General features: G+C 43.5%; 1 protein-coding gene across 7 annotated transcripts in view; it reads left to right on the top strand.

The window, feature by feature from the left end:
* Positions 1-24,146, top strand: part of Trpm3 (transient receptor potential cation channel subfamily M member 3) — a 526,011-nt gene extending 501,865 nt beyond the window's left edge. For 5 of the 7 annotated variants that reach the window (XM_055613953.1, XM_055613952.1, XM_055613951.1 and 2 more), the window contains 4 exons: positions 7,090-7,240; positions 7,353-7,552; positions 11,350-11,482; positions 15,746-24,146. In XM_055613953.1, coding sequence (XP_055469928.1) covers positions 7,090-7,240; positions 7,353-7,552; positions 11,350-11,482; positions 15,746-17,198 — 1,937 coding nt within the window. In that variant the 3' untranslated portion in view covers positions 17,199-24,146. The remainder of the gene's footprint in view (positions 1-7,089; positions 7,241-7,352; positions 7,553-11,349; positions 11,483-15,745) is intronic. The other 2 variants (XM_055613956.1, XM_055613955.1) reach the window with 1 other exon arrangement.
* Positions 24,147-24,497: the final 351 nt, after the last annotated feature.

The following is a 24,497-nucleotide window of genomic DNA, read 5'->3' as shown; positions in this document are numbered from 1 at the left end:
ATATAGATATAGATATAGATATAGATATAGATATAGATATAGATATATATAAGCTTATATGCTTGTAGTGTATGACTATACACTAGGAGGTCCCTAAAGAGTTAAGACTGTGTCACTGGTACCCAGGTGGAGCAGGCTAAAGGACCTTACAGCTTTTCTTGGAACGATGGAGTAATACAATGTTAGGAATAGATGAAGTTTGGACATCATCTAATTTAGTATTTCTCAACATTTAATCAGCCATAGTCTCTGTTTTGTAACCTCTATTCTGTTCCTTCTAATTTTTCAACTGAATCACTTTTTAAAACTTAATTTACTTTAAAAAAATTATATCATGGCTGTAAGTTGAAAATGACTATGATTTGATGTAAATAGAAGATAATCATAAAAGAAACAGAAGGAAAACAGCACACTGTTAAGAAATTCTTGGTGGATACTTACGTCTGTCTCAGCTTTACTGGAAAGAGGGGGCTAGTGAGGGGGGAGTTAAGTAAACACTATCCTCAAACTGACATTGTCTTCCTGATGAAGTCAGGGAGGATTGAGTGAGTTTTGAAAAGGTCATTTTTCTTACCATCTGACTCAATGCTAGCCAATGTTCTGTTCTCATGCCCTAAAATCACCACGGACTCCCTGATCTCTGGGGGAAATCAACAGCCTAACTCCCTTTGTTCGCAGATGCAGGCATTTCTTATTTTTTTGGTTCTGAGCCTAACCTTTAATGGCTGAGCCATCTCTCCAGCCCTTCATCCTGCTAATTTCTAAAGGCTGCCTTTGTGCCATGTCATGAGCGGTCAGTACCTCTCTAGCAGCTCAGGTTAGGGACTAGGAAAAGAAACTAGTTGATGGTGCCTTTGTAAAGAATTCATTCTGACCTTATTTACACTTACCTTTGTCACTCCTGTCCTAGACTATATGGGACACTGTCATTCCATGTAAGCAATAGAGAATGTCCCATGCTACCACTGAGACAATTTCCACTTAGGTGTAACATAGTCTATGGCCTGTACAAAGAGGTAGCCATACAAAGAGGGGCATCTCCAGTTGTTATATCCGGAAGACTATAATGCTATGAAAAAGAGCAAAGGGCAGTTCTCTGAGTTAGCTCTCAGACCAGCGACACGGGCTGTGTCTACAGCATTCCAGATCTTCAGGAAAACTGGTAGAGTAATCCTTCATTGTTCTTCCCAAATTCTTCTGAGACATGGACGAAGGTCTTGAAGCTCTCTGACCCTCTATCATGTCAAAGTGCTATCAAGATCATACCTTGCACTCAAGACCTTGGTCACTAGGGTGACCACACTGGCAAGGCCACATGGGAAAGAGTGGAGTGTACCCACAGGTCAGAGGTCAAAGGGAGGTTGTACTCATTTCTTCTACATTCATAATTACATCCCCAGGACCAATTCCTGCATCCAGCAGGAACTTAGCATGTTTTCAAAACAAAAAAATGACTGTGACGTTATCTCTTGCTAGGCAAGTAACCTTGTGAAAATCATTCCACTCCTCAACTATAAAGCAAGGATATTTGTTTGTTAGTTTGTTTTTCTTTCTGGTTTTCGAGATGCATTACATAACCAAGCCTAGCCATGAACTCCAAATCCTGCTCCACTTCCTGAATACTGCTGTGACAGCTGTGTTTCTTACAACGCTGGGAGAAAGACCAATGTAAAGTGGCCAGCAAAGGCTAGCACAAACCATCCCTTTTATAGATGCTCGTTTCAGGTCTGCTGTCTGCATTTCTGAGGGGCTCAGATAGAAAAAGAAATGAAGACTGAGCTGCCCTTGGGCTACATCTGAACAGGGGGTCTATGTCCTCTCCATGCATGGTCCTTGGTTGATTCACAGCTCAGTCTTCATGCGGGTTCCCTAGTAAGGGAGCAGGGGCAGTCACTGGCATGACTGTTGTCTGCTCGGTTGTCTGCTCTTTGATCAATTCCCCCTGGCAAAGTGGCCTTAATAGGCTACAGAGAAAGAGGATCCAGACAGTCCTGATGAGACCTGATAGGGTAGGGTCAGATAGTAGGGGAGGAGGACCTCCAATAACACTGAACTAGGGGAGGAACATAGGGGGAAAGGAGGGAGGGAGGATGGGACTGGGAGGAGATGAGGAAGGGGGCTACAGACCGGATACATGATGAATAAATTATAAATAATAAGTAATCATAATAATAATAATAAATTTACTAAATAATTTTTTTTCTGAAGAATTGCCCACTTTTAAAGCTGCCCCTTTTAGTTCACAGGGCAGGGTCAAGTCATCAGGGCCTTTGATGTATGGGAAGAAGTCCATGTCACACATCACAAATACCTAGACTAGAAAGGGTGTCTGATTCTGGCACTTTGGGTTCCTGAGCAGCTGGAATATAGGTCGAGCGTCTGCTAAACCTTGTGCTCTTGGGGGTGGCGGGGAGGAGCCTTAAGCAAGACAGGAGATACAAAGAGCTAAGAATGGTCCCATGACGTATATTAATTATAGCTCATTGACCACACTGTCAAGAGTTTTAGATAGGGATTCCAATGTAACATCTTATCTGAATGGGAAGGAATATCCAGAATAATTAGCAAGGTCTGTCATGAGTACTGGATGGGTGGGAGGGCTGGTTTGCTTCGGAGAGTTATACGACAGCAGATAGAGTAAGATCTTCTATTGTTCTGGACAAAGACTTTGGGAGGAAAAATCCTATTTTTCCCCCTGTTTTTTTGTTTTTCTATCATGAGAGCGTTCTATACTAGCAGATTATGGTAGCACTTGGTGAGGCCTGGAAGTAAACAGAACACTCAGAGCCTGACCCGGTAGTAAGCATCAATGTAGTACTTAGAGAAATGCACGGCACTGTATCCAGATGTCGAGTGTCACCATGCAGAGAGTAACACCATCTCTCTGTTTAGCATCTGCATGTTTCAGGTAGTGCTCAGGAGGCTGTGATCTTCAGTTTGGTGAACAAGAAACACAAAAATTCCAGTCTCAGAGCTTATATTCTAGGAAAGATTCTGTTGACTCTTTATTTCGCATTAGGTTCTTCCTATTTCAGGGCTGAGAATTGAACCCAAGGTCCTATTTATGCTTGGCAAGTACTCTCTGTTACCATAAAGGCTGGTGAGAGTAGAGGGGGCAGTTCCAACCACTGGAATGCTGTTCCACAATGTACGAGAGGAGCATTTTTCATCCCCCACATACTCTGGCCCATTTGTGCCTAGCCCCTCAGTGTGTATTCCAAAGGCCAATTGTCCATTTCTGTCTATGAATGCATCATTAGCACAATGGGTGCTTCCAGTTTCTTCCAAGTGATGTGTCAATGTGACCCACATAGACAATGCATGGGGATCCCTTCAAATTTGGCCGTGTCTGTGCAGATGCAATAGGTACAGCCAAATTTCCCTTCTGTGCCCACACCTGCCCTATGTTCTAGAACTCGACTTCTTTGCTGGCTATGTCTAAGTATCTGGCCAGTTCTTCAGACTTGTGTCTACCCCATTGGCTTTTGTAATAATCCATATTGTCTGTTTCTGAGGCCACCGTTGGGCAGAAGTTCAGATTTATCAGAATAGACCCTTTAAGTTGTTTCCTGCTTTGAGGAAGGAGGGCAGCTGGATCTCTGCTTTGGCTCCTGAAACCTAGACACTGATTTAGCCTCAGTGTCGGGTCAGATGCTGTGTCACTGGGTACTACTTTCCAATCTTTCTATGATATTCCAAAGCTCTAAATATGAACATCTTGTTTTACTGACTATGGATGGGAAGGTAATTATAACAGCTGGCAGCCCCCCTCTGCCTTTACTCTCCACTCAGGTTTTACTATATATGTGAGGCTCAAACACACAAGCTTCCTGCCATCTCCGCCTCTCTGGTGCTGGGATTATATTTATTATGTACCACCATTTCTCCCTACAGTCAGGAGACTTCATTACAGGTGATAACAACCCAATTAAAACTGACTTTGGAAAACAGGCTTGTAAGGTTCAGGTAACTAGAGAGGGCTGGATTCCTGCATGTCTTAGTTGGTCATCAATTTCAAGTCTCCATGATGCCCCTCTCAGCCAGGCCCTTTCTACTTAACAGTCTTACTCCCCACCCCCATCCCTTTAGAAATGGGGGTTGGGAGGAGCAAAGTGAGTCCACAGTGGGGAAGCAGAATGTTCTTATCCAAGGAAATGTCAATAGATATGGGGGAGCTAGAATCTGCAAATGCCTACTGCAGGGACTCTGCTAACTGCCATTGACAAAGATGAAGATGACGGCATGTCACTGAATAGAGCACTGGTACTGACTAATTTATGTTTGCTAAAGTATTAGGAGGAAAAGGACCCAAGTGAGAAGAGTAAGAAAGGGAGGCACACAGAGATAGCATCCAGCCCCACACTCCTAAACCTCCATTCGTGTCATGTCTGGCTTGGTGCATATCCCTGGGGACTTAACCAGCAACGTGCTGGTATCATAGGAACATTGAAATAACTTAGCCTCCTTCCTAATAGCTGCTGCTTGTCAGGTCTGGAAGGCACCCTCTTCATCTCCATTAGCGGTTGACATCTGTGTGTTTTGAGTTATTGCACTTTCTGGTGCCGACAAATACCCAGAACAAGAGTGTCATTAGAAGCCCTCATGGAGCAATGCTTTGCACTGAGTGCTGCCTGTAACACCTAGAGTGTCTTCGCTGATATTACCAAGTAAAGGCTACCTCTTAATGATTCACTTTTATTATCATTATCACTGTCACAAGGAACATCTAACTCATTTATGCTGCACTTGTTGGTCTAGAATCGAGATCAGCTATTCTCAGCCTGTGGTTCATGACCCCTTTGGGAGTCCCATATCAGATATCCTGCATATCAGATATTTACATTACGATTCATAACAGTAGCAAAATTACAGTCATGAAGTAGCAGCGAAATAATTTTATAGTTGGGGGTCACCACAACATGAGGAACTGTATTAAAGGGTCGCAGCATTAGGAAGGTTGAGAACCACTGCTCTAGATAATGTTCCTCAGCTCACCCAAACACATAGACTGCCTGATTGAACCAAGCTAGCAGGACTAGCACAGATGCTCAAGAGACTTCTTTACTCGGTCAACAAACTCTGATGTTTGGAGACGCAAAGAAACATGTTATGCGTATGTGCTGAGCCAAGAGGAGGGTAACCTTGAACAACGCCCCACTGGAATCTCAGGTATGGTACCGACAAGTATTAGGCAATGACAGCAGTGTGAGAGCCCCAAGACAAACAGCAGGAGTGTTAGGAGCCTAAGGACATGAGCAGCCAATTCCCGGCTAGAGGGGTAGAGAGCAGACTGCTGGGCCTGCAAGAAAGAGAAGAGCTATGCCCTGGGTGAAGCTGGGGATTGGGACTAAGTGATCAACAGGTCTTACGGAAGCAACAGAAACAATGCGACTCAGAATCAGGAAGCAGAAGGGAGACTGGACTTCTAGGAACTATAAGAAACTTGGTCCAGGTTGAGCCCTTAGGGAGGGGTGAGAAGAGACAGCCCTGGAGTGCCAAGTGCAGAGTTTGGGCTTCACCTCTCAGTGAATTTCTTTCCAAGACCATCTTACAAGGTTGTCTTGGGTGGTCAATACTACCCAGTCGATATCAGTACCAAGACTGTACCTTCTCAGCAGCAGCTTATGGGAGTTGCTGGGGCCTCTTGAGGTATTCTTAACCCACTGCTAACGGACATAAAGTTAACCTGTTCAAAGGCCAATGTAAAACAGCTGGAAAGGAAGGGCTATCTCACCTACTGGTAGTATCTACCTACAAGTAACATCTACCTACCTGCAAGCTACGGGTGGTTTGAATTGAGAATGGCCCCCGTAGGCTCATATAATTGAATGTTTGGTTTCCAGTTGGTAGAACTGCTTAGAAAGGATTAGGAGGTGTGGCTGTTTTAGAGTAGGTATGGCCTTGTTGGAGGTGTGTCAACTGGGGCTGGGCTTTGAGGTTTCAAAAGCGCATACCAGCCCCGGTCTAACTCCTCTCTCTGCCTGCTGCCTGTGAATCAGATAAGAGCTCTCAGCTACTACTCCAGCACTATGCCTGCTTGCCTGCCTGTTGCTATGCTCTGTACCATGGTTATGGACTCACCCTCTGAAACTGTAGCAAGCCCCCAATTAAAAGCTTTCTTTTCTTAAGTTGCCTTGGTCACTGTCTCTTCACAGCAGTAGAACAGTAACAAAGACAGGTTTTATAAGCCACACTGTGCAGGGCTAGAAAGCATCATCCATTATTACCTGAAATCCCCAAGCTGGCCTCATCAGTACATTACTTCTGCTCACCCAATCCAATATATCACCTTCCTCCCTCCTTCCCGCTCCCACATTTCTCTGAACACCCCTGCCTTTGCCATTTAGTCTCCAGAGTTAGGCTTTATGTCTTGGCCCTGAAATGCACATCTTTGGAATGAAAATGTGTGGTTGGTGTGTTTTTCATAAACAAGTAGTTGCGGGCTCTGTGGTTCCTCCCTATGACCCCATTCCCCATAATCTTACTCATCCATCAGGGACAGCAAGTGGCAAGCTCTCCCTCTGTTTCCCAAGGTGCTGCCCTGCACTGTTCCTCCTGTCCTGAGACAGCAAACCATTGGCCAAGGCTGTGGGTTTGTTTCTCACAGCAATTAACAGTTGCCCTTGTGTTAATCTCCAATCAATAGTCTGCCAGGCGTGCTCCAAGCTGTCCGCTGGAGCCCTCTACAGCACATTTTGAAAGTAACTTACCAGGAGGTAGATCTCTGGCCCTGGCTTTTCCAAAAGCCCTCACCAAGCATTTTAGGAACCAAATGCCCCCTCACTACTGCCAGGGCAAAGTGACTGAGGGACCAGGCAGGTGGCTCTAGATACCTCTTTCAATCTGATGACAGATTGGGGACACAGGTAGAACTGCATCTCCTCAAAAGTGGTGGCCCTTTGAATATTCATGAAGCTCTCATTTTCTTATGTTGGCTTTTTTAAAACTTTTTGGTGTTTGAGGTGGCTGTATTTCTCTTCCATTTAAACCCCTCATTTAAGTGTCTCTTGCTCTCCTTTTTTTTTTTTCTTTTTAATTTAAATCAACTGGCCATGGTTTCTCATTTCTTACCTGTGTCACTTCCTCTAGCTCCCTGTGGACAGAATGAGACCCGAGAGGATGGCAAGACAATCCAGCTGCCCCCTTGCAAGACAGGAGCATGGATTGTGCCAGCCATCATGGCCTGCTACCTCTTGGTGGCCAACATCCTTCTGGTCAACCTCCTTATTGCTGTCTTCAAGTGAGTGGCTACTTCTTCAGGCATACAGGTGGATGGATGGGCAGTAGGTGGAGAGAGCTGATACTTCAAAAAGCAATGCTTGCTTGTCATGTGACTCTCTGGTCTGTTTCAGCAATACATTTTTTGAGGTCAAGTCGATATCCAACCAAGTATGGAAATTTCAGAGGTACCAGCTCATCATGACTTTCCACGAGAGGCCGGTTCTGCCCCCACCGCTCATCATCTTCAGTCACATGACGATGATATTCCAGCATGTGTGCTGCCGGTGGAGGAAGCACGAGAGTGACCCGGATGAAAGGGACTACGGACTGAGTGAGCTGCAAGCCGGCACCTGCAGCCGGAAGTTCCCCAGCAATTGCCATAGGCTGTCAGAAAGGATCCATGCCCTCCTTGGTTCTCCTGTCTCATGCATACTTAGGGGGGTGGGACAGGGACCAGCCTGATGAGTGAGATACACGATAGAAGGAAGACAGTATAGCATGAGCTGAAGCCAGAATTCTTAGCCACTTCTTAGCAAGAGAGAAACCATTCTCCAACAGTGCTGGTATGCCACCTTCATACCCTTCTTGCAAGGGTCTCACTGTAAATCACCCACATTAGTGTGCACCAAGTGTTATCTTAGCTATAATTTTTAAACAGTGTGACCTGAGTTTTATTCTCCCACGCTCTTTTCTGGGACTATCACTATTCCAGATCTTAAATGTTTTCTAAGCTTTCAGCATTGTTCCTATATGATTTCTGAGGAAAATGAGCCTTGTTTTCAAAGCACAGAACAACAGCCTCTCCACCACCCACCACCCACCTTCTAGCCTGCTGTTTCTGAAGGGAAGCTTCGCTGGCATTGGGCTGGAACAGTTCCTCACTGTGTAAGAATGTGTGACTCACGGCAGGAGACCTTACATATCCTTTTCTGCACATTAAGTACCAATGGCTTCTGCAGGCTCCTACATGTCCCCCTGGGCATAAACTCTCCAGAGCCACTGGAAATGCAGTGATTAATAGACTACTGTGCTTTTTCCAAACGCGTCAAGTCTAAATCTACATTAAATCCACAAACAAAAGCCTCTGGGATGGTGGTCCAGGAATTTACCTTTGGTCCATGGGATACCAATACACCCATAGCTTAAAACCAGAGTTGCTTAGTCAGCTGTTTCTCTAAACCTGAAGCTCTTAGTGATCTCCCTGACTAAGCAATGCCCAACTTCTTTCTAGACATTCAAGTAAGACAGTTGGAAAAACCTGGCAATTTTGTTACTATTCCCTTCTGAAACACAATCTTGGGCAAACAGGGTACCCTGATATTTTGTCTTCAAATCAGGGCGGCATGGTCAAATCCTGGGCAAGGAAAGCTGCCCTGATTGCAACACTGCAAGAATATTGCGCTGATGGTAAACTCAGGACTCCAAGTCAATTTCAATAAAGCATGAGCATTTGTGGTAGAAAACTTTGGTTATCTAGAGAGTACAAGATGACTAGAAATAGAGTACAGGATAGAGGGCTGTGTGAGTTGTTTTTGTTTGTTTGTTTGTTTTGTTTGTTTAAATCACCATTCTGACCAAATGCCTGACAACAGAAACTTAAAGGAAAGATACTTTTCCTACTTCATAGTTTACTGAGATGCAGCTTGTTATGGCAAGAGAGGCCTGGCAGTGGTGGCTCTCCATAGCAGTGGGAGATGAGGAGCAGGCAGCAACCCATACCCTGGGGCATCAAAAAGCAGAAAAACAAAACAAAACAAAAACTAAAGCAGCAACGTAGCCAGGCTATGAACCTTAAAGACTCATCCACAATGATCCAGACAGACCTAATATATCCTAAAACAGCACCACCCTCTGAGGACCAGCTCCTCAAACCCATAAGCCTGAGGGGGGATATTTTGTGTTCACAGCACAGCAGTCCAGAGACCTACTGCTACTTCAGAGCCCCTTTCAAAGGGCTAAGAGTACTGAGAAGCCCTGCCAACCTCATCTACGTGATTTGGTTTTGTTGTGTTTTGTTTGTGAGACAAGGTCTCACTTGGTAGTCTTAGATGACCTGAAACTCATTATATAGACCAGGCTGGCACCATCCTAGTAATTCACTGCCTCTGCCTCCAAGTGCTGGGATTAAAGGCGTGTGCCACCACACCCAGCCGTATACATTGTTTTCTTATTTTCAGTCAGTGTAGTATTGGATCCATCATCAGGTCTCTGAACATGTGGCAAGGAGAAACAGGTGACAGACTTCTCAGAGACATCCTTCACAGGGAAGATCTTGAAAACATGGCAGGATGAGAAGAGTGAAGAGCATTTATCTACCCATCAGGGAAGAATGAAGTTCTCACCATCAGTCTCTTGCTGTCATTAAAGATCCCAGAGCACTGCCAAGTTCTTGCTGAGCCTCAGAAACAGTAAACATAGATATAGATATATAGATATATAGATATATATAGATATATATATATATATGGTAAAATCTGACATGGTAGTAGATTTTTTTAAAGAGTTAAAAAAAAAAAAAAGCAGGCTAGGTCTAAGGATTTGGCTCAGTCAATAAAGCATGAGGCCCCGAATCTGAATGCAAAGCATGCACGTAAATGTTGGGCACAGAGTCAGCAGGAGTGTGTATAAAACACACATATACACACAGCACATGCGTGCATACACATACATGCATGCAAGCACATGCGCACACACACATAGACATACACAGACACTCAGAAATCTCAAAGAAGTCTAATGAGGCACTTGTAATTATTGGGTCTACTCCTTTGGATCTTAGAAACATGCCGAGCAGAAGGGAGGGGCATGAATCTTTGGCATCGGGGAGGGGGTATATATATGACCTCTCTCCTTCTTGACCCTAAAGTTCAAAGGCTCTGTGTAATTTCACAACCACATCTCAGGCGTCTCTGCCTGGCACGGCTGTCTCTCCCCTCTGGAGCCTGCCGTATTTGAGAAAACACCTGAATTCTGGTGTGTTCTATATTCTCAGTGGTTTTTACAGTCATGTTCTTACAGCCTCCAGGAGTTCTGACTGATGTTTCTGGGCAAGCAAGAGTGATCTAAAGAAAAAAAAAAAAAAAGCCTCAAGATGCCAAGCCTCAGACCTTGTAACACTTGAGCCAATCCTTGTGCCAGGATGAGAAAGACTTTCTCATCTGGGAAATTTCCAAAACAACTCTCTTGCCCTAACCCTGTTCCAGAAACCATTCAAAGGATCACAGTTCCACCAGACTTCTGTTGCTGTAGCGCTGATGGCGACGGTTCCCTCCCCTCTATTAGCAGAAAACCAGGAGAACAATAGCACAAATAAAAGAGGCTTCTTTTTCTCACATAACAGAAAGAGAGGTGATGGCACAGAACTCAGCATGGCTCACTGAGGTCAAAGACCCAGACTTCTAGTCCAGCTCAGCTATTCCTTTTCTGTAAATTTGTTTTCAAGGTCACAGAAAAGCTGCTGAACCTCCAGTCATCAATTGTTTATGTTCAAGTTAGGAAAAGAAAAGGAAGTATAGTAAGAGTGTGTCTTTCTGACTTTCTCTTCCGCACTGCCCCCCCACCCCCCCGGATTGTAAGCAAAATCTCTTCCCAATACACCACCCTTCCTTACAGTACAATTTTTTGTTTGTTTCTTTCTTGGTCGTTGCTAATAATTTCAGGGGTGACTTAGAAATGAGTGTCTATGGCTTTCCTGACTCTGAAGTGGGGAGGGGAAGGGGGGGGAAAGTAAGAGAATGGGGCTAAACAGGGATTATCAATCAATAACATCAGCATGTCACATTACACAGCTCTGGAAATTTGGAGCCTTTAAGAAACACCCATGCTCCCAGTTGCCTCCTTTCTCTTGCTTTCCTCCTGTCCTGCCGATTCCTTAATTAAGCCAGGCTCCTGCAGTAGCCAGGGATACCCAGGTGGGCTCCAGAGACCACATGACTCTGCAACTCAGGAAGGAGCTGGTGATTCAGGCGGCCTAATTAGATTTGGATTCCGTCTGGGACTCACAATAGAATCTGGGAGACTTTCCCCAGCCTGGATTTCTTTAAAACCATCATTAGGCCACAGACCAGATGCCGTTGCGGTCCCTGCTCTGTCTCATGGCTCCCCTGCCCTCTTTTTCTCCCCCCACAGAACTCTTCATAACTGATGATGAGCTCAAGAAAGTGCACGATTTTGAAGAGCAATGTATAGAAGAATATTTCCGCGAGAAGGATGATCGCTTCAACTCATCCAATGATGAGAGGATACGGGTGACGTCAGAAAGGTGCGTTCCCTGGGCCCCGCCTCACACAGATGCTTTCTGCCACAGCCCATGGTAACAGCTGAATTGTCCTCACATCTTACCTGTTATACTTACCTTTACTGCCCAAGAAAACATGGACCTTCCGAAAGAACAGGACATTTCCCGTTCTGTTTCCTGTTCTGTCAGCTGATCAAAGTCCCAGGCTTAGAAATTCCGGGCCTTTCTAGGAGACAGCGAAAGCCCCAAGCTAGACTGGAACATGGGTGAGTCTAGGAAAGATCTGGCTTGGACGAGAAACTGTAATGTCTCTAAACATAAAGCAAGGGAGACTCAGCCCCAACTCAGGCTCTTCAACAAGTTCACAGACCATTAAGCATTCTTACCCAGAGAAGATCACCCCATTTGGCTTATGTGAGTGTTTCATGTCTTTTAAATAAGCAAGGGTTCTGTCAGTCAACGAGAATAATGACTGGAATTTTTCAAAGAATTATTTTTGGGTTTTTTTAATAAAACAAGGTTAAAAACAAAGAATTTAATACAAAAAAAATTTCTACCCAGATTTTTTTTTTATCACTTATCAAATGGCTTTGAGAGCCAAGTGACCTATAAGAAAAATCTCCTCCACAGACATAAGCATCTGGGCTCTGGTGGCAGCACCCACATCACAAGGCAGGCACGTCCTATTGAGCACCAGTAACCATGGTTTTGTCATGGGTAGAGACAGTAGGATTGCTGGGGATTGCTGAATTAAAAAAAAAAAAAAATGCAAGCTCCAGGTTCACAGAGAGACCCTGCCTCAAGAAAAAAAAAAAAGTGTAACACACACACACACACACACACACACACACAGCAAGAGAGACAGACAGACAAACAGACAGACACACACAAAGGTCAGAATCTTTGATATCTAACAGCTCTAGATCTAGGCAAATGCTCCTACATTTTCTCGCGTCTCTTACATTACTACAGACTAATAAAAACCATCCTTCCAGGCTGGAATATTCATATTTGGAAGTAGCATTTGGAAGTAGCATTCATAAGAACGCTCAGAGGGTGCCACAAAGAACTGGTGTAACCACACTTCCACTGTTTATACCCTAAAGACAGAAAGAGCAAATTGTAAACAGTATAGAAGACATAAAAGATTGATGATTGCAGTCAGTGTGGTAGGGCTACAAAGATTTGAGAAACTCACTTCTGATTTTCGTCAAATAACACTTTGTGTGCCCACATCAAAGATTCCTTTTTAACTGTGCAGAAATCACAAAAATGCAATTTTTGTCTCTTGCTCTTTTTTTTAAAGAATGCAGGCTATATACATAGGTATAATCACATATGCCAATGGGTGGTCGCATACATAGGTATCAAGCCAATATTAATAAGGTTTAAAGCTGTGCACAGATTTTATACACATCTGCCACTACAAAATAGAGAGATTTATGATATGCTATAAAGTAATTCTCTGGCAAACAGCGGAAGGAGCTGAAATTCTGAAGCTTGCTCTCATATTTGGAGGCCTTGGAAAGCTGTTTATGAATGGACATACAGACGTGTGCTTCCAGAAAATTGTGCCATGTGGGAATATTACCATAGCTGAGACACATTTCTTCAGCATATGTCTATGGGCCTTTGAGATGCTTTTTGAATTCAGAGAAACCACAGGCCTTGGAAGCAAGAAATGTAAGAAGGGAGAGGCGTAGTAAGATGCCAGGAAGGCTTTGCCTCTCTGAAGAACTAGGGTGATGAGGGCCAGATGTCAGCACACTTGAATATTCTGTGACCACATCAACAAATCCTTCTGGAAAAGCCCGGGAAGGAACAAGACTCTCTCCCTCTATGTCAGGAAACTCCACCAAGGCTCCTCCCTCCCCTGACCTGCCAAGGTGGCTCTTCAGAGTATGAGTAAGAAGGTACCAGGAATGCAGAACAGAGAAAAACCCTGCTCACCTTGTGCATAGACAGTAGGAAGACTGGCTGTAAAGAACCAGCATGGCCTCCTGAGCAAGCCCAAGGCTGCAAACCCAGGCCTCATTCTGCTTCTGTGGCTGCTGTTTGTTTTAGGAGTTTTGCTGTGGTATTGTTGGGTTCTTTGCTTGTCTAAGAAAACAAAAAGCTAGTATCTTCCAACAATGGAATGGTACGGAGCACAACAGAAATGCCCCAGGATGCATTTGGAAACCACCAAGAAACCAGGGCATCCATACTGGCTGCCTCTTTCTGAGTGTGGTGTGGCAGGTGTGTTCCCCTGCTTTATTCACAGGCTCTTAACAGAGACAGAGAGAGCTAAGAACAGAGATCTGCACACAGGTGTGTCTGTATGTAGAGATATTGGCAGAAATGCTGATAGGTGCATCTCACTGTTGACTGTGCACGCAGTCCATACAACAGAGAGAATATTATATAATCCTCCCTTTGTGTTACACAACTCGACTGCAGAGATTTGAAATCAGAAGCACTAAGAGCTTATTTCCTTTTCAGGGGCATATGCTGCCTCTCCTCTTCTCTGTACCCTGTTGTCATCACCTCTGAGTTAATCTGAAATGAGCCACTCTCTATCTGGAGATGTGAGGGACAGGAAGCTAAAGACAGGTTTCTTTCCATATAACATCATGACTTCCACAGTGACCTTCTTTCTTTGTTTCACTGTATGTGTCTCTCTCCTTGGGGATTCCTAGTGAGTCATAAATTCTTATCATCTGTGTCTGCAGTTTCTTGCTTAAGCTATTTGACTGTCGCTTAAGTGGCCACAATCATGACTGAAAATTCTCGGTGGGCTGTGTCTGTCCATGCATATGTGGAGGTCAAAGGGCAACTTGCAGGTGTAGGTTCTCTCTTCTACCATGTACATCCGAGGGGTCAAATACAGATCATCAGGCTTGATGGCCTTTGCCAGGTGAGCCATCTCACTGCTCCCAAACTCTTCAAGGGAAAAAAAAAAAAGTAAATGTAAAGGAAGCTGTCTACTTATAGAACAAACATAGAGTAAATTTGACCGTAAGTCCTTTTTATATTTTAGCTTCTACATTAAGCTCCTTGCAGTTAGGTCTATGCCCTCATCATTAAGCTGTTGAGTGGTTAGATGGTTAATCACACCCAGAATGATGGATGAAGATTGATTAACACTGGCCCTTACTGTTTTATTTTTTTTAATAACATTTAACATAACAACCACCTAGGAGTACAGAGAAGTGGCGAGAATTGGTTAAAAATAGTTCTTGAGCCTGGGATGGTATGGCATGCCTTTAATCTCAGGACTCAGGAGGCAGAGGCAGGCAGATCTTTGTGAGTTCAAGGTCAGCCTGATCCTAAAGCAAGTTCAGGACAGCCAGAGTTGTGTGTGTGTGTGTGTGTGTGTGTGTGTGTGTGTGTGTGTGTGTTGCATCCTTTTTACAGCCCCTTTGCAGCTGTCTTCCGGCTCTAGTTCTATTTTTTAAAGTCTGTGCTGTTTTGTTTTTACGGCCCCCATCAGACCTTTCCTAATGTACCTGAAGAGCTTCGTCCTTCTGCATCCCAGCTTCCTCTCATTCTTGTTGGATTCCCTGTCTATGTCCAGCTGACCTCCCTCGTTAGGCCTCAACCTTTCTGACTCTTACTTGCTCCATTTCTCTATAATGTGGAACCCTAGGCCTGGAGGGTGATAGACAGAAGGGGCCCTGCACCCAGGCTATGGCACACAGATATTTCTGAGCCCTTGGACCAGTGATCATGTGTAATCATGCCAAAACAGCACCATTATCCCTTTCAGATATCAGCCCTCTATCCACTGCCTCCACAAAGAACAGCAGGAGAATAACTATTCTTTTCTTTATTGCTCTGCTAGCACTCAAATACTATTAGGAAGCAGCACCTGGGACATGCTGGATGGAAAGCTAAAAACCTCTGAATTAAGGCAGGCACAGTAGAGCTTGCCTGCAGTCCCAGCTGTTCGGGAGGCTGAGGTAGGAGTATCACTGGGAGATCAGGTGCAGCCTGCAACACAGAGAGGCTTCTTTTAAAAGTGACTACTAAAACGAAAGAAAACCAATGGATTGTATCATTTCCAAAGTGTTTTCCCACACAAAAGTATTCAGATCCAGTTATCCTCCGTACAATGTCATTCTTTTCCCTTTGGCCCCTCCCCTTACCCATAACCCCTTCACCCTCTCCCCTTCAGCACTTCCCTTTACCTGTAACCCTTTCGATTCTCTCTTGGAGAACTCCTTTGCCATCTTCTAGCCTTAACCTCTAACTTTCCCAGCAGAAGAACCCAACGCAAGTGACTCTTATTCTTTGTTTCTCCTACAGGGTGGAGAACATGTCCATGAGGCTGGAGGAAGTTAATGAGAGAGAACACTCCATGAAGGCTTCACTCCAGACGGTGGACATCCGGCTAGCACAGCTGGAGGATCTCATTGGGCGCATGGCCACGGCCCTGGAGCGCCTGACAGGTCTGGAGCGGGCAGAGTCTAACAAGATCCGCTCAAGGACCTCCTCAGACTGCACAGATGCAGCCTACATCGTCCGCCAGAGCAGCTTCAACAGCCAGGAGGGGAACACCTTCAAACTTCAAGAGAGTATAGACCCTGCAGGTGAGGAGACCATATCCCCAACTTCTCCAACCTTAATGCCCCGTATGCGAAGCCATTCTTTCTATTCAGTCAATGTGAAAGACAAAGGTGGTATAGAAAAGTTGGAAAACATTTTCAAAGAGAGGTCCCTGAGCTTACACCGAGCAACTAGCTCCCACTCGGTAGCAAAAGAACCCAAAGCTCCTGCAGCCCCTGCAAATACTTTGGCCATTGTTCCTGACTCGAGAAGACCATCGTCGTGCATAGACATCTATGTCTCTGCCATGGATGAGCTCCACTGTGATGTAGACCCTCTGGATAATTCCATGAACATCCTCGGGCTGGGCGAGCCAAGTCTTTCAGCCCTAGCACCTTCCACAGCTCCTTCAAGCAGTGCCTATGCAACACTTGCACCTACAGACCGACCTCCAAGCAGGAGCATTGACTTTGAGGACATCACGTCTATGGACACTAGATCTTTTTCCTCAGACTATACCCACCTCCCAGAATGCCAAAACCCCTGGGACACAGACCCTCCAACATACCACACCATCGAGCGTTCCAAAAGTAGCCGCTACCTAGCCACCACACCCTTTCTTCTGGAAGAGGCCCCCATTGTAAAATCCCATAGCTTTATGTTTTCTCCTTCAAGGAGTTACTATGCCAACTTTGGGGTGCCCGTGAAAACAGCAGAATACACAAGTATTACAGACTGTATCGACACAAGATGCGTCAATGCCCCCCAAGCAATAGCTGACAGAGCCACCTTCCATGGAGGTCTTGGAGCCAAGGTAGAGGACTTATCTTGCTGCCACCCTGAGCGAGAAGCAGAGCTGAGCCATCCTAGCTCTGACAGTGAGGAAAATGAGGCTAGAGGCCGGAGAGCTGCCAATCCAATATCCTCTCAGGAGGCTGAAAATGCAGACAGAACCCTATCCAACAACATCACAGTTCCCAAGATAGAGCGCGCCAACAGCTACTCAGCAGAGGAGCCAAGCATGCCATATGCACATACCAGGAAGAGCTTCTCCATCAGTGACAAGCTTGATAGACAGAGGAACACTGCAAGCCTACGACATCCCTTCCAGAGAAGTAAGTCCTCCAAGCCGGAGGGCCGAGGGGACAGCCTATCCATGAGAAGACTGTCTAGAACATCGGCTTTTCATAGCTTTGAAAGCAAGCACAACTAAACCATCTTACCATGTGTTGCAGGAGGCTCGGGAACCCAGCACTAAAATTCTCCCCAATGTCCACCTTGTTCCCCCCTCCTTGAGTTATACCTGCTTTATTCTTAGCTGAGCAAAAACAATGCCTTGGGAGACATTAACTCGAAGGTAACCTCTGGGCCACAGATCAAGCAAGCATGCCATCTGGCCCAGTGCCAAACACAGGGGGTTAAGGCATGTTCACACTTGTTGGGAAGGGAGGGGTAAAGACAACAGAAAGGGGTTGGAAATGAATGTGTGTTGCCAGGCACCACAGAAAGCCATGAGCTCTGGGGAGCAAATGGGCTCAAGCACTCTCCATGCCAGCAGGCATCTTGGGATTTCTGCCCTGTTATCAAGAATTGAGCAGACAGGGCTAAATTGCAAAATGAAATAAAAGTAGCCAGCATACGAGATGAGATATTCTAAACTTCAATTCTGTTTTCTTTTTCACATTGGTTCCATCACTGGTGACTGATGAAGAACATCCTTTTTATTCAGTATAAGCCGGCAGCAAGCAGTTCTACCTAACGTCCCACATCCTTCTCATGCCAACACCTCTGTAATTGGTCATTATAAAGAAAAACAAGGTAACAGTCATATATACAGTTCACCTGTCTCTTCTATATTCACTTCCGGTGCCACAACTGTTTATCTCTTTAGAAGAAAATAAGGGAACAGAAAATGCCTTTTTTTTTTTTTTTTTTGGCCTTGCAATCAAAATGAAAGAAGAATTGAGGTTGAAAGCAAAAGTCATATGATTTATAATATACCATGAGCAATCAAGTATAGCCAAGTAAGCTCAGGATGAATGTAATTAGATAATTTTATATTTTTAAGTTGTTTTGTATCTCACCTGTCATCAGTGAATTCACTCATCAAATTTGTAATATTGAAACTTTAAGGAAAAAGTGGGAAGCTCTGACTTTAAATTGCCAGTGGGATGTTGTCGTAGCCTCACCATCCATAGTGTGTGATGCTGCTGTGTGGCCTTCATCATTTGCATGCCTCCGCTATGTTCTCCGAACACCTTCAAGATGTAACTGCCAAATTTCCACACCACTCATCACATGACCATTTTGTATTTGAACACATGGTTATATGTGGATATTTTCATACCTAGAGTTTAGCCATCTAATCTGGGCTCAGCATAAATTTAATCAGAGTTTTTCAAGGGCTGGTATCTTTTTTATGGAAATGTTCCAAAGTACTTTTTAAGGAAGTTCAAAAACCATAATAACCTTAGACTTGACTAGGGACTTGACATCAACCCAAAGCCATTAGTTGCAGTCAGACCACGAATATGTTTCTTATTTACAGAGCTATAAAAAAGATACAGTAGGCCAAAATAGAAAGCAAATATGCATTTACAGAATTCTATAGTTTATGCTGCTTACATATATATACATCCACATACACAGACTCATGTTTATATAAAGTATATGTACAGACACAGAGAAATTTCTTAAGAGGCTTTGACTTCCTGTCACCTGAAGGTTATAACCAAGATTATTTTTTTAATATACAAGAAGTTTTGCTGGAAAAAGTTCATTATACTATTGGACCCACTGTTGGAATTATAATTGTCAAAAAAAAAGTCTCTGTCATCTTAATCTACCCTTATATTGAACAAGAACTGTCAAAATGGCTTCCCCCATCCTCTGCCTCCTCATGTTTGGAAGCACCCATTGTCTCGACAACTTCTTCACCCTGGTTTCTCTGACACAAGCCTATTACCACCAAATGCAATCTGAATAGAGGTGTGATTCTAAGACAGTTTGTATTATACAGTCTAGAATGGAGGCAAAAGTTTCTAGATTAGAATCTGGATTTGACATGGGATGAAGAAATCTTGACAACAAAAACTTTGGATTCCTATTTGGCTCATTGAACATTTTAAAATAATAAAGTCTTTAAGAAAAAAAAAAATGACTTGGAGTCAGGAGTAGTGGTGATACACACCTGTGATTCCGGCCCTTGGAAAGAAGAGGCAGGAAGATGAGGAATTCAGTGTCAGCCTCTGCTACATATCAAGTTCAAGGCCAACCTGGACTACATAAGGCCCTGTTGCAAAAAGAAAAAATATGGAAGGAAAGAAGGAAGGAAGGAAGGAAGGAAGGAATGAAGGAAGGAAGGAAGGAAGGAAGGAAGGAGGAAGGAAGGAAGGAAGGAAGGAAGGAAATAAGGAAGGAAGGAAGGAAGGAAGGAAGGAAGGAAGGAAGGAAGGAAGGAAGGAAGGAAGGAAGGAAGGAAAACAAAGAGAGAAAGAATAAAAAAAGCTAAGACTGGAGCTCAGTGTCACAGCACTTGCCTTGCATCCTTATAGCCCTGTGTTCTATCCCCAGAGATAAAAGAAAAAAGTGGGGGGAGGGAGGAAGAATACAGAAACAAAATTTAATGTTCCTCGTCTCAGGAACTCCTTGTTTTTTGTTTGGTTTTTTTTTTTTTTTTTTCAGTGTAGCTGTAAACACCAATGTGTGTGTCATTGAGTGAAATCAGGCCAATCCACCACAAAACCTCTAGCCTTTAAATAATTTTTTTTTAAGAAAAAAATCTTTTCAGCTGAAAAGAGTGGCAAGCTCACACCCATAAAAAACCCTTTTTCATCCTTGGTATACCTCTTTATTGATAACTGTGCTGGAGACAATTCCTTATTGGTTGTCTTCCTCCCAACAGACATGCTTTGAACCTGAAAATAAATCATTTGTCTCTAAGCTTTCTTGAGCCATGAATCCCTGTGAGAACCTGATGGAAACTCTGAGCCCTCCCAGATCCCAAATTCACATCCATGTGAAGCTTCAATGTAACTTTAAGGGACTCAGGATGCCTCTTGTTCCCCAGTAACTGGTGAGAAAAGAGACTGTGTTCATTCATCATCAGTCAAGCTGGAACAGGCACTATACACTTCTCTGTGGTTCTCAGGAAGGTGGAGTCTCAGCTCTAGGGTTTGAACCAAGGTCTCACTTCTCCTTACATTAGATATGGTTAGCTAAACGTCCTCATGCCATAACATTTTCATGATTTTGAGTAGCAAGCATTCTCAAAGGCAGAGACTCTGAGGGAATCCACAACGAAATCCAAGATGACACTATCAACTGTGACCATAGAGCAGGGTTCCAAGCACTCCAGGGCCTGTTTTGGGACCTCCTTGGTAGCGAGGGAGGGAAAGAACAAGCCTAAGTATTTCTGTTTGCTATGATCACCTGAGAGAAAGAACATGACCCAGGAAAGGAAATATTTAACAGTCTTGAGCTTTTGTTCTGCATGAAAATTAAGTGCTAACATCTTTGGTGAAGTGTGTGAAATCTATAAGCCAAACATAAACAACTTCAGACACAAACTGTGTAGGTGTCATAGCCATCTCCTTCCCATGCACATGCCTGTGTGTTATTTTCAGTCCCATCTCCTTCCATTTCTGGGTTCTCTACGTACCAGTGTGGCGTTGATTCTGTGGCCTTGCACAGACAGCTTGTGTTCAGCTCATTTGTTCCACCATGTCCCTGATAGAAGGGACCTTAATTACCTGCCTCTGTGAATTAAACAGCTGTTCAGCCTGTTATTGTAGACCATACATAATAAAGTCATTGATGGCTCAAGGAAGAGATAGCTTATTCAATCATTTGCTTCAGAGGTGCCAATTTTTACATACTACGATGTATAATGATTTGTTCTAAATTGTGTGCTTGTTCTTTTCGGGAAAGAAATTAAGGATGTTGTCTGAAAATGGCCATGAAGGTTTCCTGATTGACTGCCATATTTTATATTTACAGTTAGAAACTGATAGATTTGAATGGAATGCTAGAAAGCAAGAGGATGATTGTCATGGCCAGTGTGTATTTCTGCAAGCCAAAAGGAGGGCAGTCAGAACGTGGCACTTTATAGAACTGGGTGTTTCTTTAAAGTTGAAGCTTCCAGGACCAGTTACTATTTAGCACTTTGATAAGTCCCCCTTTAAAAAAAATATATATGTATATATACATATACCAGAATAATGAAAAAGGGGGGGTGTACTTGTGAAAACACAAAATGTGTTTCTTCTGAATGTTACAAATGTATTTTAAAATCTGGTTACTATAGATAAGATTATGGTAGATCACTGGATAGTACGTTTCTTTCTTTTTCTGCATCTGTACAGTCTAACCTCCCTGGATGTTTGGGCTGTTTGGTTTCTTTAAAGATACTATTATCCAGTTATCCATCATGCTATATCTATAGGCTATGCCATGTGACATGTTGGGCAATGCTGTATTATAAAAACACATGTAAACCTATCTGTAACCTGTGTCTAACCCAGCATAGTTGTAGCATGTGGTTGTATTAATGAACGTTACAGGGCAGCTTTATAATCATTTATAAATCTGTAACATTCAATAAAGAAGCACATGTGTCAAGGATTAATTACGCTCCCATTTCCATGTTATTTAGCAGCCTCCTCCGGTGATGGGCATTTTTGTTCCCGGTCTTTATTATGTTGTTCACATTCCTCAGACCACTGTAACATATTTGTATAAGCTGATGTGTGTATCCTCCTCCAGGCCCCACGAGCTGTGAGAGGCAAGGTGTGGTTCTGTGATGGACAAGCTGGCATGTTATGCAAAAGGCTATATAACAAATTAATTTAAATATTTTAAAGTGCAGTTGGATTAGCTGTCTGTTTACGTCTGCTGACCCCGTGTGGAAGCAGTGTACAGTATTTTATAAATCCGTTCAGTTAGTAGCATTGTCTGTTGTAGATAAAGTGACGCTAATGTTTAGGTGGCTGTATATTTGGCCTAGATACTGCATTCAACGCACTAATTTTTTACAATAACAATGTGACTTGACTCAAGTAATCCTTCTCCAAGCCCAGTCTTAACTTTGTGTCAGCACACTGCACGCTGTGCTTTATGCATTTCTTTTGACTTTTTAAAGGCACTTAACATTTTAGCCCTGTCTTGCTACAGTACTTAATCCAGATAGCAACTCACTCAAACTGTTGGGCTTCTTAAAGTGGGAGCGACTTTCAGTTTTCAACAATTGAAAACAAATAATCGAGGGTTCCTTTTCTTTTTCAATTTCTTAAAGCTCTGAACAAATAATATGAAATAAAGTATCAACTGCAAGTTGCAATAGCTTGGGGACCCAGAGATGGCAAACCAGCACCACTGTGGAGTCCCAAGGTCGAGGTGTGGGGGCATGAAAGACACATCTTGGATTCTTTAGGGTTTCCTGGGTGCAAATTGCTAAACCAGAGATGAACGTCAAAGGTCCACAGTGACAGGGCAGAAACCCACAGATCACTGTGAGCAAATGATCCCACGGTAATGGATGAGACCTCCTTTCTTGTCCTGTGGCCTTCACACCCTGTGGGTGAGCCAGGCCTGGAGGTGGGAGTGAGGTAATGTTTGATGAAGCACCAGATGACTTTGAAAAGTTTGTTCTTTAAAGAAATTGCCTTTCAGTTGATAGAAGCCATTCAACATCTAGAAAGGAATGGATCCAATTTGCACAGTCAAAATGCTCCCAAAGTGAGCAGGGAAACCTTTTCTCTCCACCAGTTTTGTCCTGTGTCCTGTATCTGCAAGCCAAGCATCCTGTCCCTCAGATTAGAGTCCATGAAGGAGTTGGTTCTGACTAAAGAAGAGCAACTTTGTCATTTCTTTTTCAGATTTCAGAGGTATTGCCTTTGCCCTTATGGCCTCCTTGCACTGATCATTCCTAATACAATCAAGATGTACTGATTTCTGTGTGTCATTTGAGAGGAGATATAGGTGACCAGACCATCCAGATTAATCAAAAGAATAACTGGTCACCTTCTGCTGGCAGCACATGATCCCCCCATGGTGTTGGGGACTGGAAAGTGACAGGAAAGAAATCTATGTAGATGCCCATAGACTCTGGGACCTTCAATGCCAGCCATGACTCAAGGCCCTGGGGGAGGCAGATTGCTGAAGAATTTGAGGCACAGGGTGAGATCAGTCTTGGGCCTGGGGACACAGCATTTTTTTTTGTCCCCTTTCTTTTTTACTTAGTCCAAAGCTAGCTCTTTATTTATTTTTTCCTTGTGTGTATGAGAGACTAACAGACTCGCCCATTACCTCATATCCTTGTGGAGCCCCACACTATAACCCCAAACATCAACTACATGGTGTTCTGAATTTGACCCAGGTCTGATTGTCCATTTGACTTCTCCTCCTCCACCCAAGTTCCTAATGTGGCTGGTGTGGACCTTGTCACACCCAATTCTGAATTGCCTGTCTGAATCCTGAAAGGCTCTCTACATCTTCACTAGCTTCCCACAAATCCTCAGAACCAGTCAACTCTCTCTGTGAAGGGATTGTACACTCAACCCAAGACCCAGATCTGGAATGCAAAGGAATGGGCTTGGGAAAGACAATGCAAGCAGGATTTGTTAGGCATGAGAACATACCCATCTCACAGAAATATTCAAATTTGGGTGTTCAACTCCTGTACTAGCCACACACATATGTCTGCCAGCAGTATTCCCAGTGACCATGTTTGTGGGCCTCTGATTTGGAGCCAAGCAGGGCCAGGTTCATGATTCTCACACAGTAAGCAAATACATCAAATACACTCGAGAACAAGTGGGGAGAAGCAGTTTGCCCAACTAGGTGTGACTCCTGGATGGCTTCTGTGTACGTTGATTAGCATTTCTTTCTGGATTCAAACACAGGACCAGTGTGAGGGAAACTCAGGGGAAAGATGTCATAGCATGTAAAGACTTCTCGGTTTCCTGTCACTGGAGCATCTGACCTGAGTTTTTATTGCTGCTACCACTGTGTAAGACAGTGTAGTCAGTAAACTCTCCTCACAGCCATTTCATAATCTAGCACTTAGACTCTCACTTGTAAATGCTCTAACCATAGTTTATAATGGGGGGAATTATTCAGATACCATTTTTAAATGAATTCCTATAAATACAATGATTTTGAAATTGGGTTTACTATATATATATATGTGTATATATATATACATATATATACACATATATATACATATATATGTATATATACACACATATATATATACATCTTTTCCTTCTTTCATGTATGGATAGACAGAGGTTTGCATATCTACTGACACTATGAATATATATATATAAATCTAGAGGAATTGTTCTTTTTTAAAGGTCTTACTGGGTTCACAATGCACTTTGAGCTTGTCTGTTTAGATATATAATTTGAAGCAGAAGTTGGCAGATACTACAGGCAAAGAACTTTCTGGAATTTCTGTAACAAATGTTTTGCAATAAAAAAAACAAATACAAATAGTTTAAACCATGAC

This window comes from Psammomys obesus, unplaced genomic scaffold (genome assembly GCF_907164565.1).
Source record: "Psammomys obesus unplaced genomic scaffold, mPsaObe1.curated_primary_1811, whole genome shotgun sequence".
NCBI lineage: Eukaryota > Metazoa > Chordata > Mammalia > Rodentia > Muridae > Psammomys > Psammomys obesus.
This window is presented reverse-complemented; position numbering and strand designations above follow the sequence as displayed.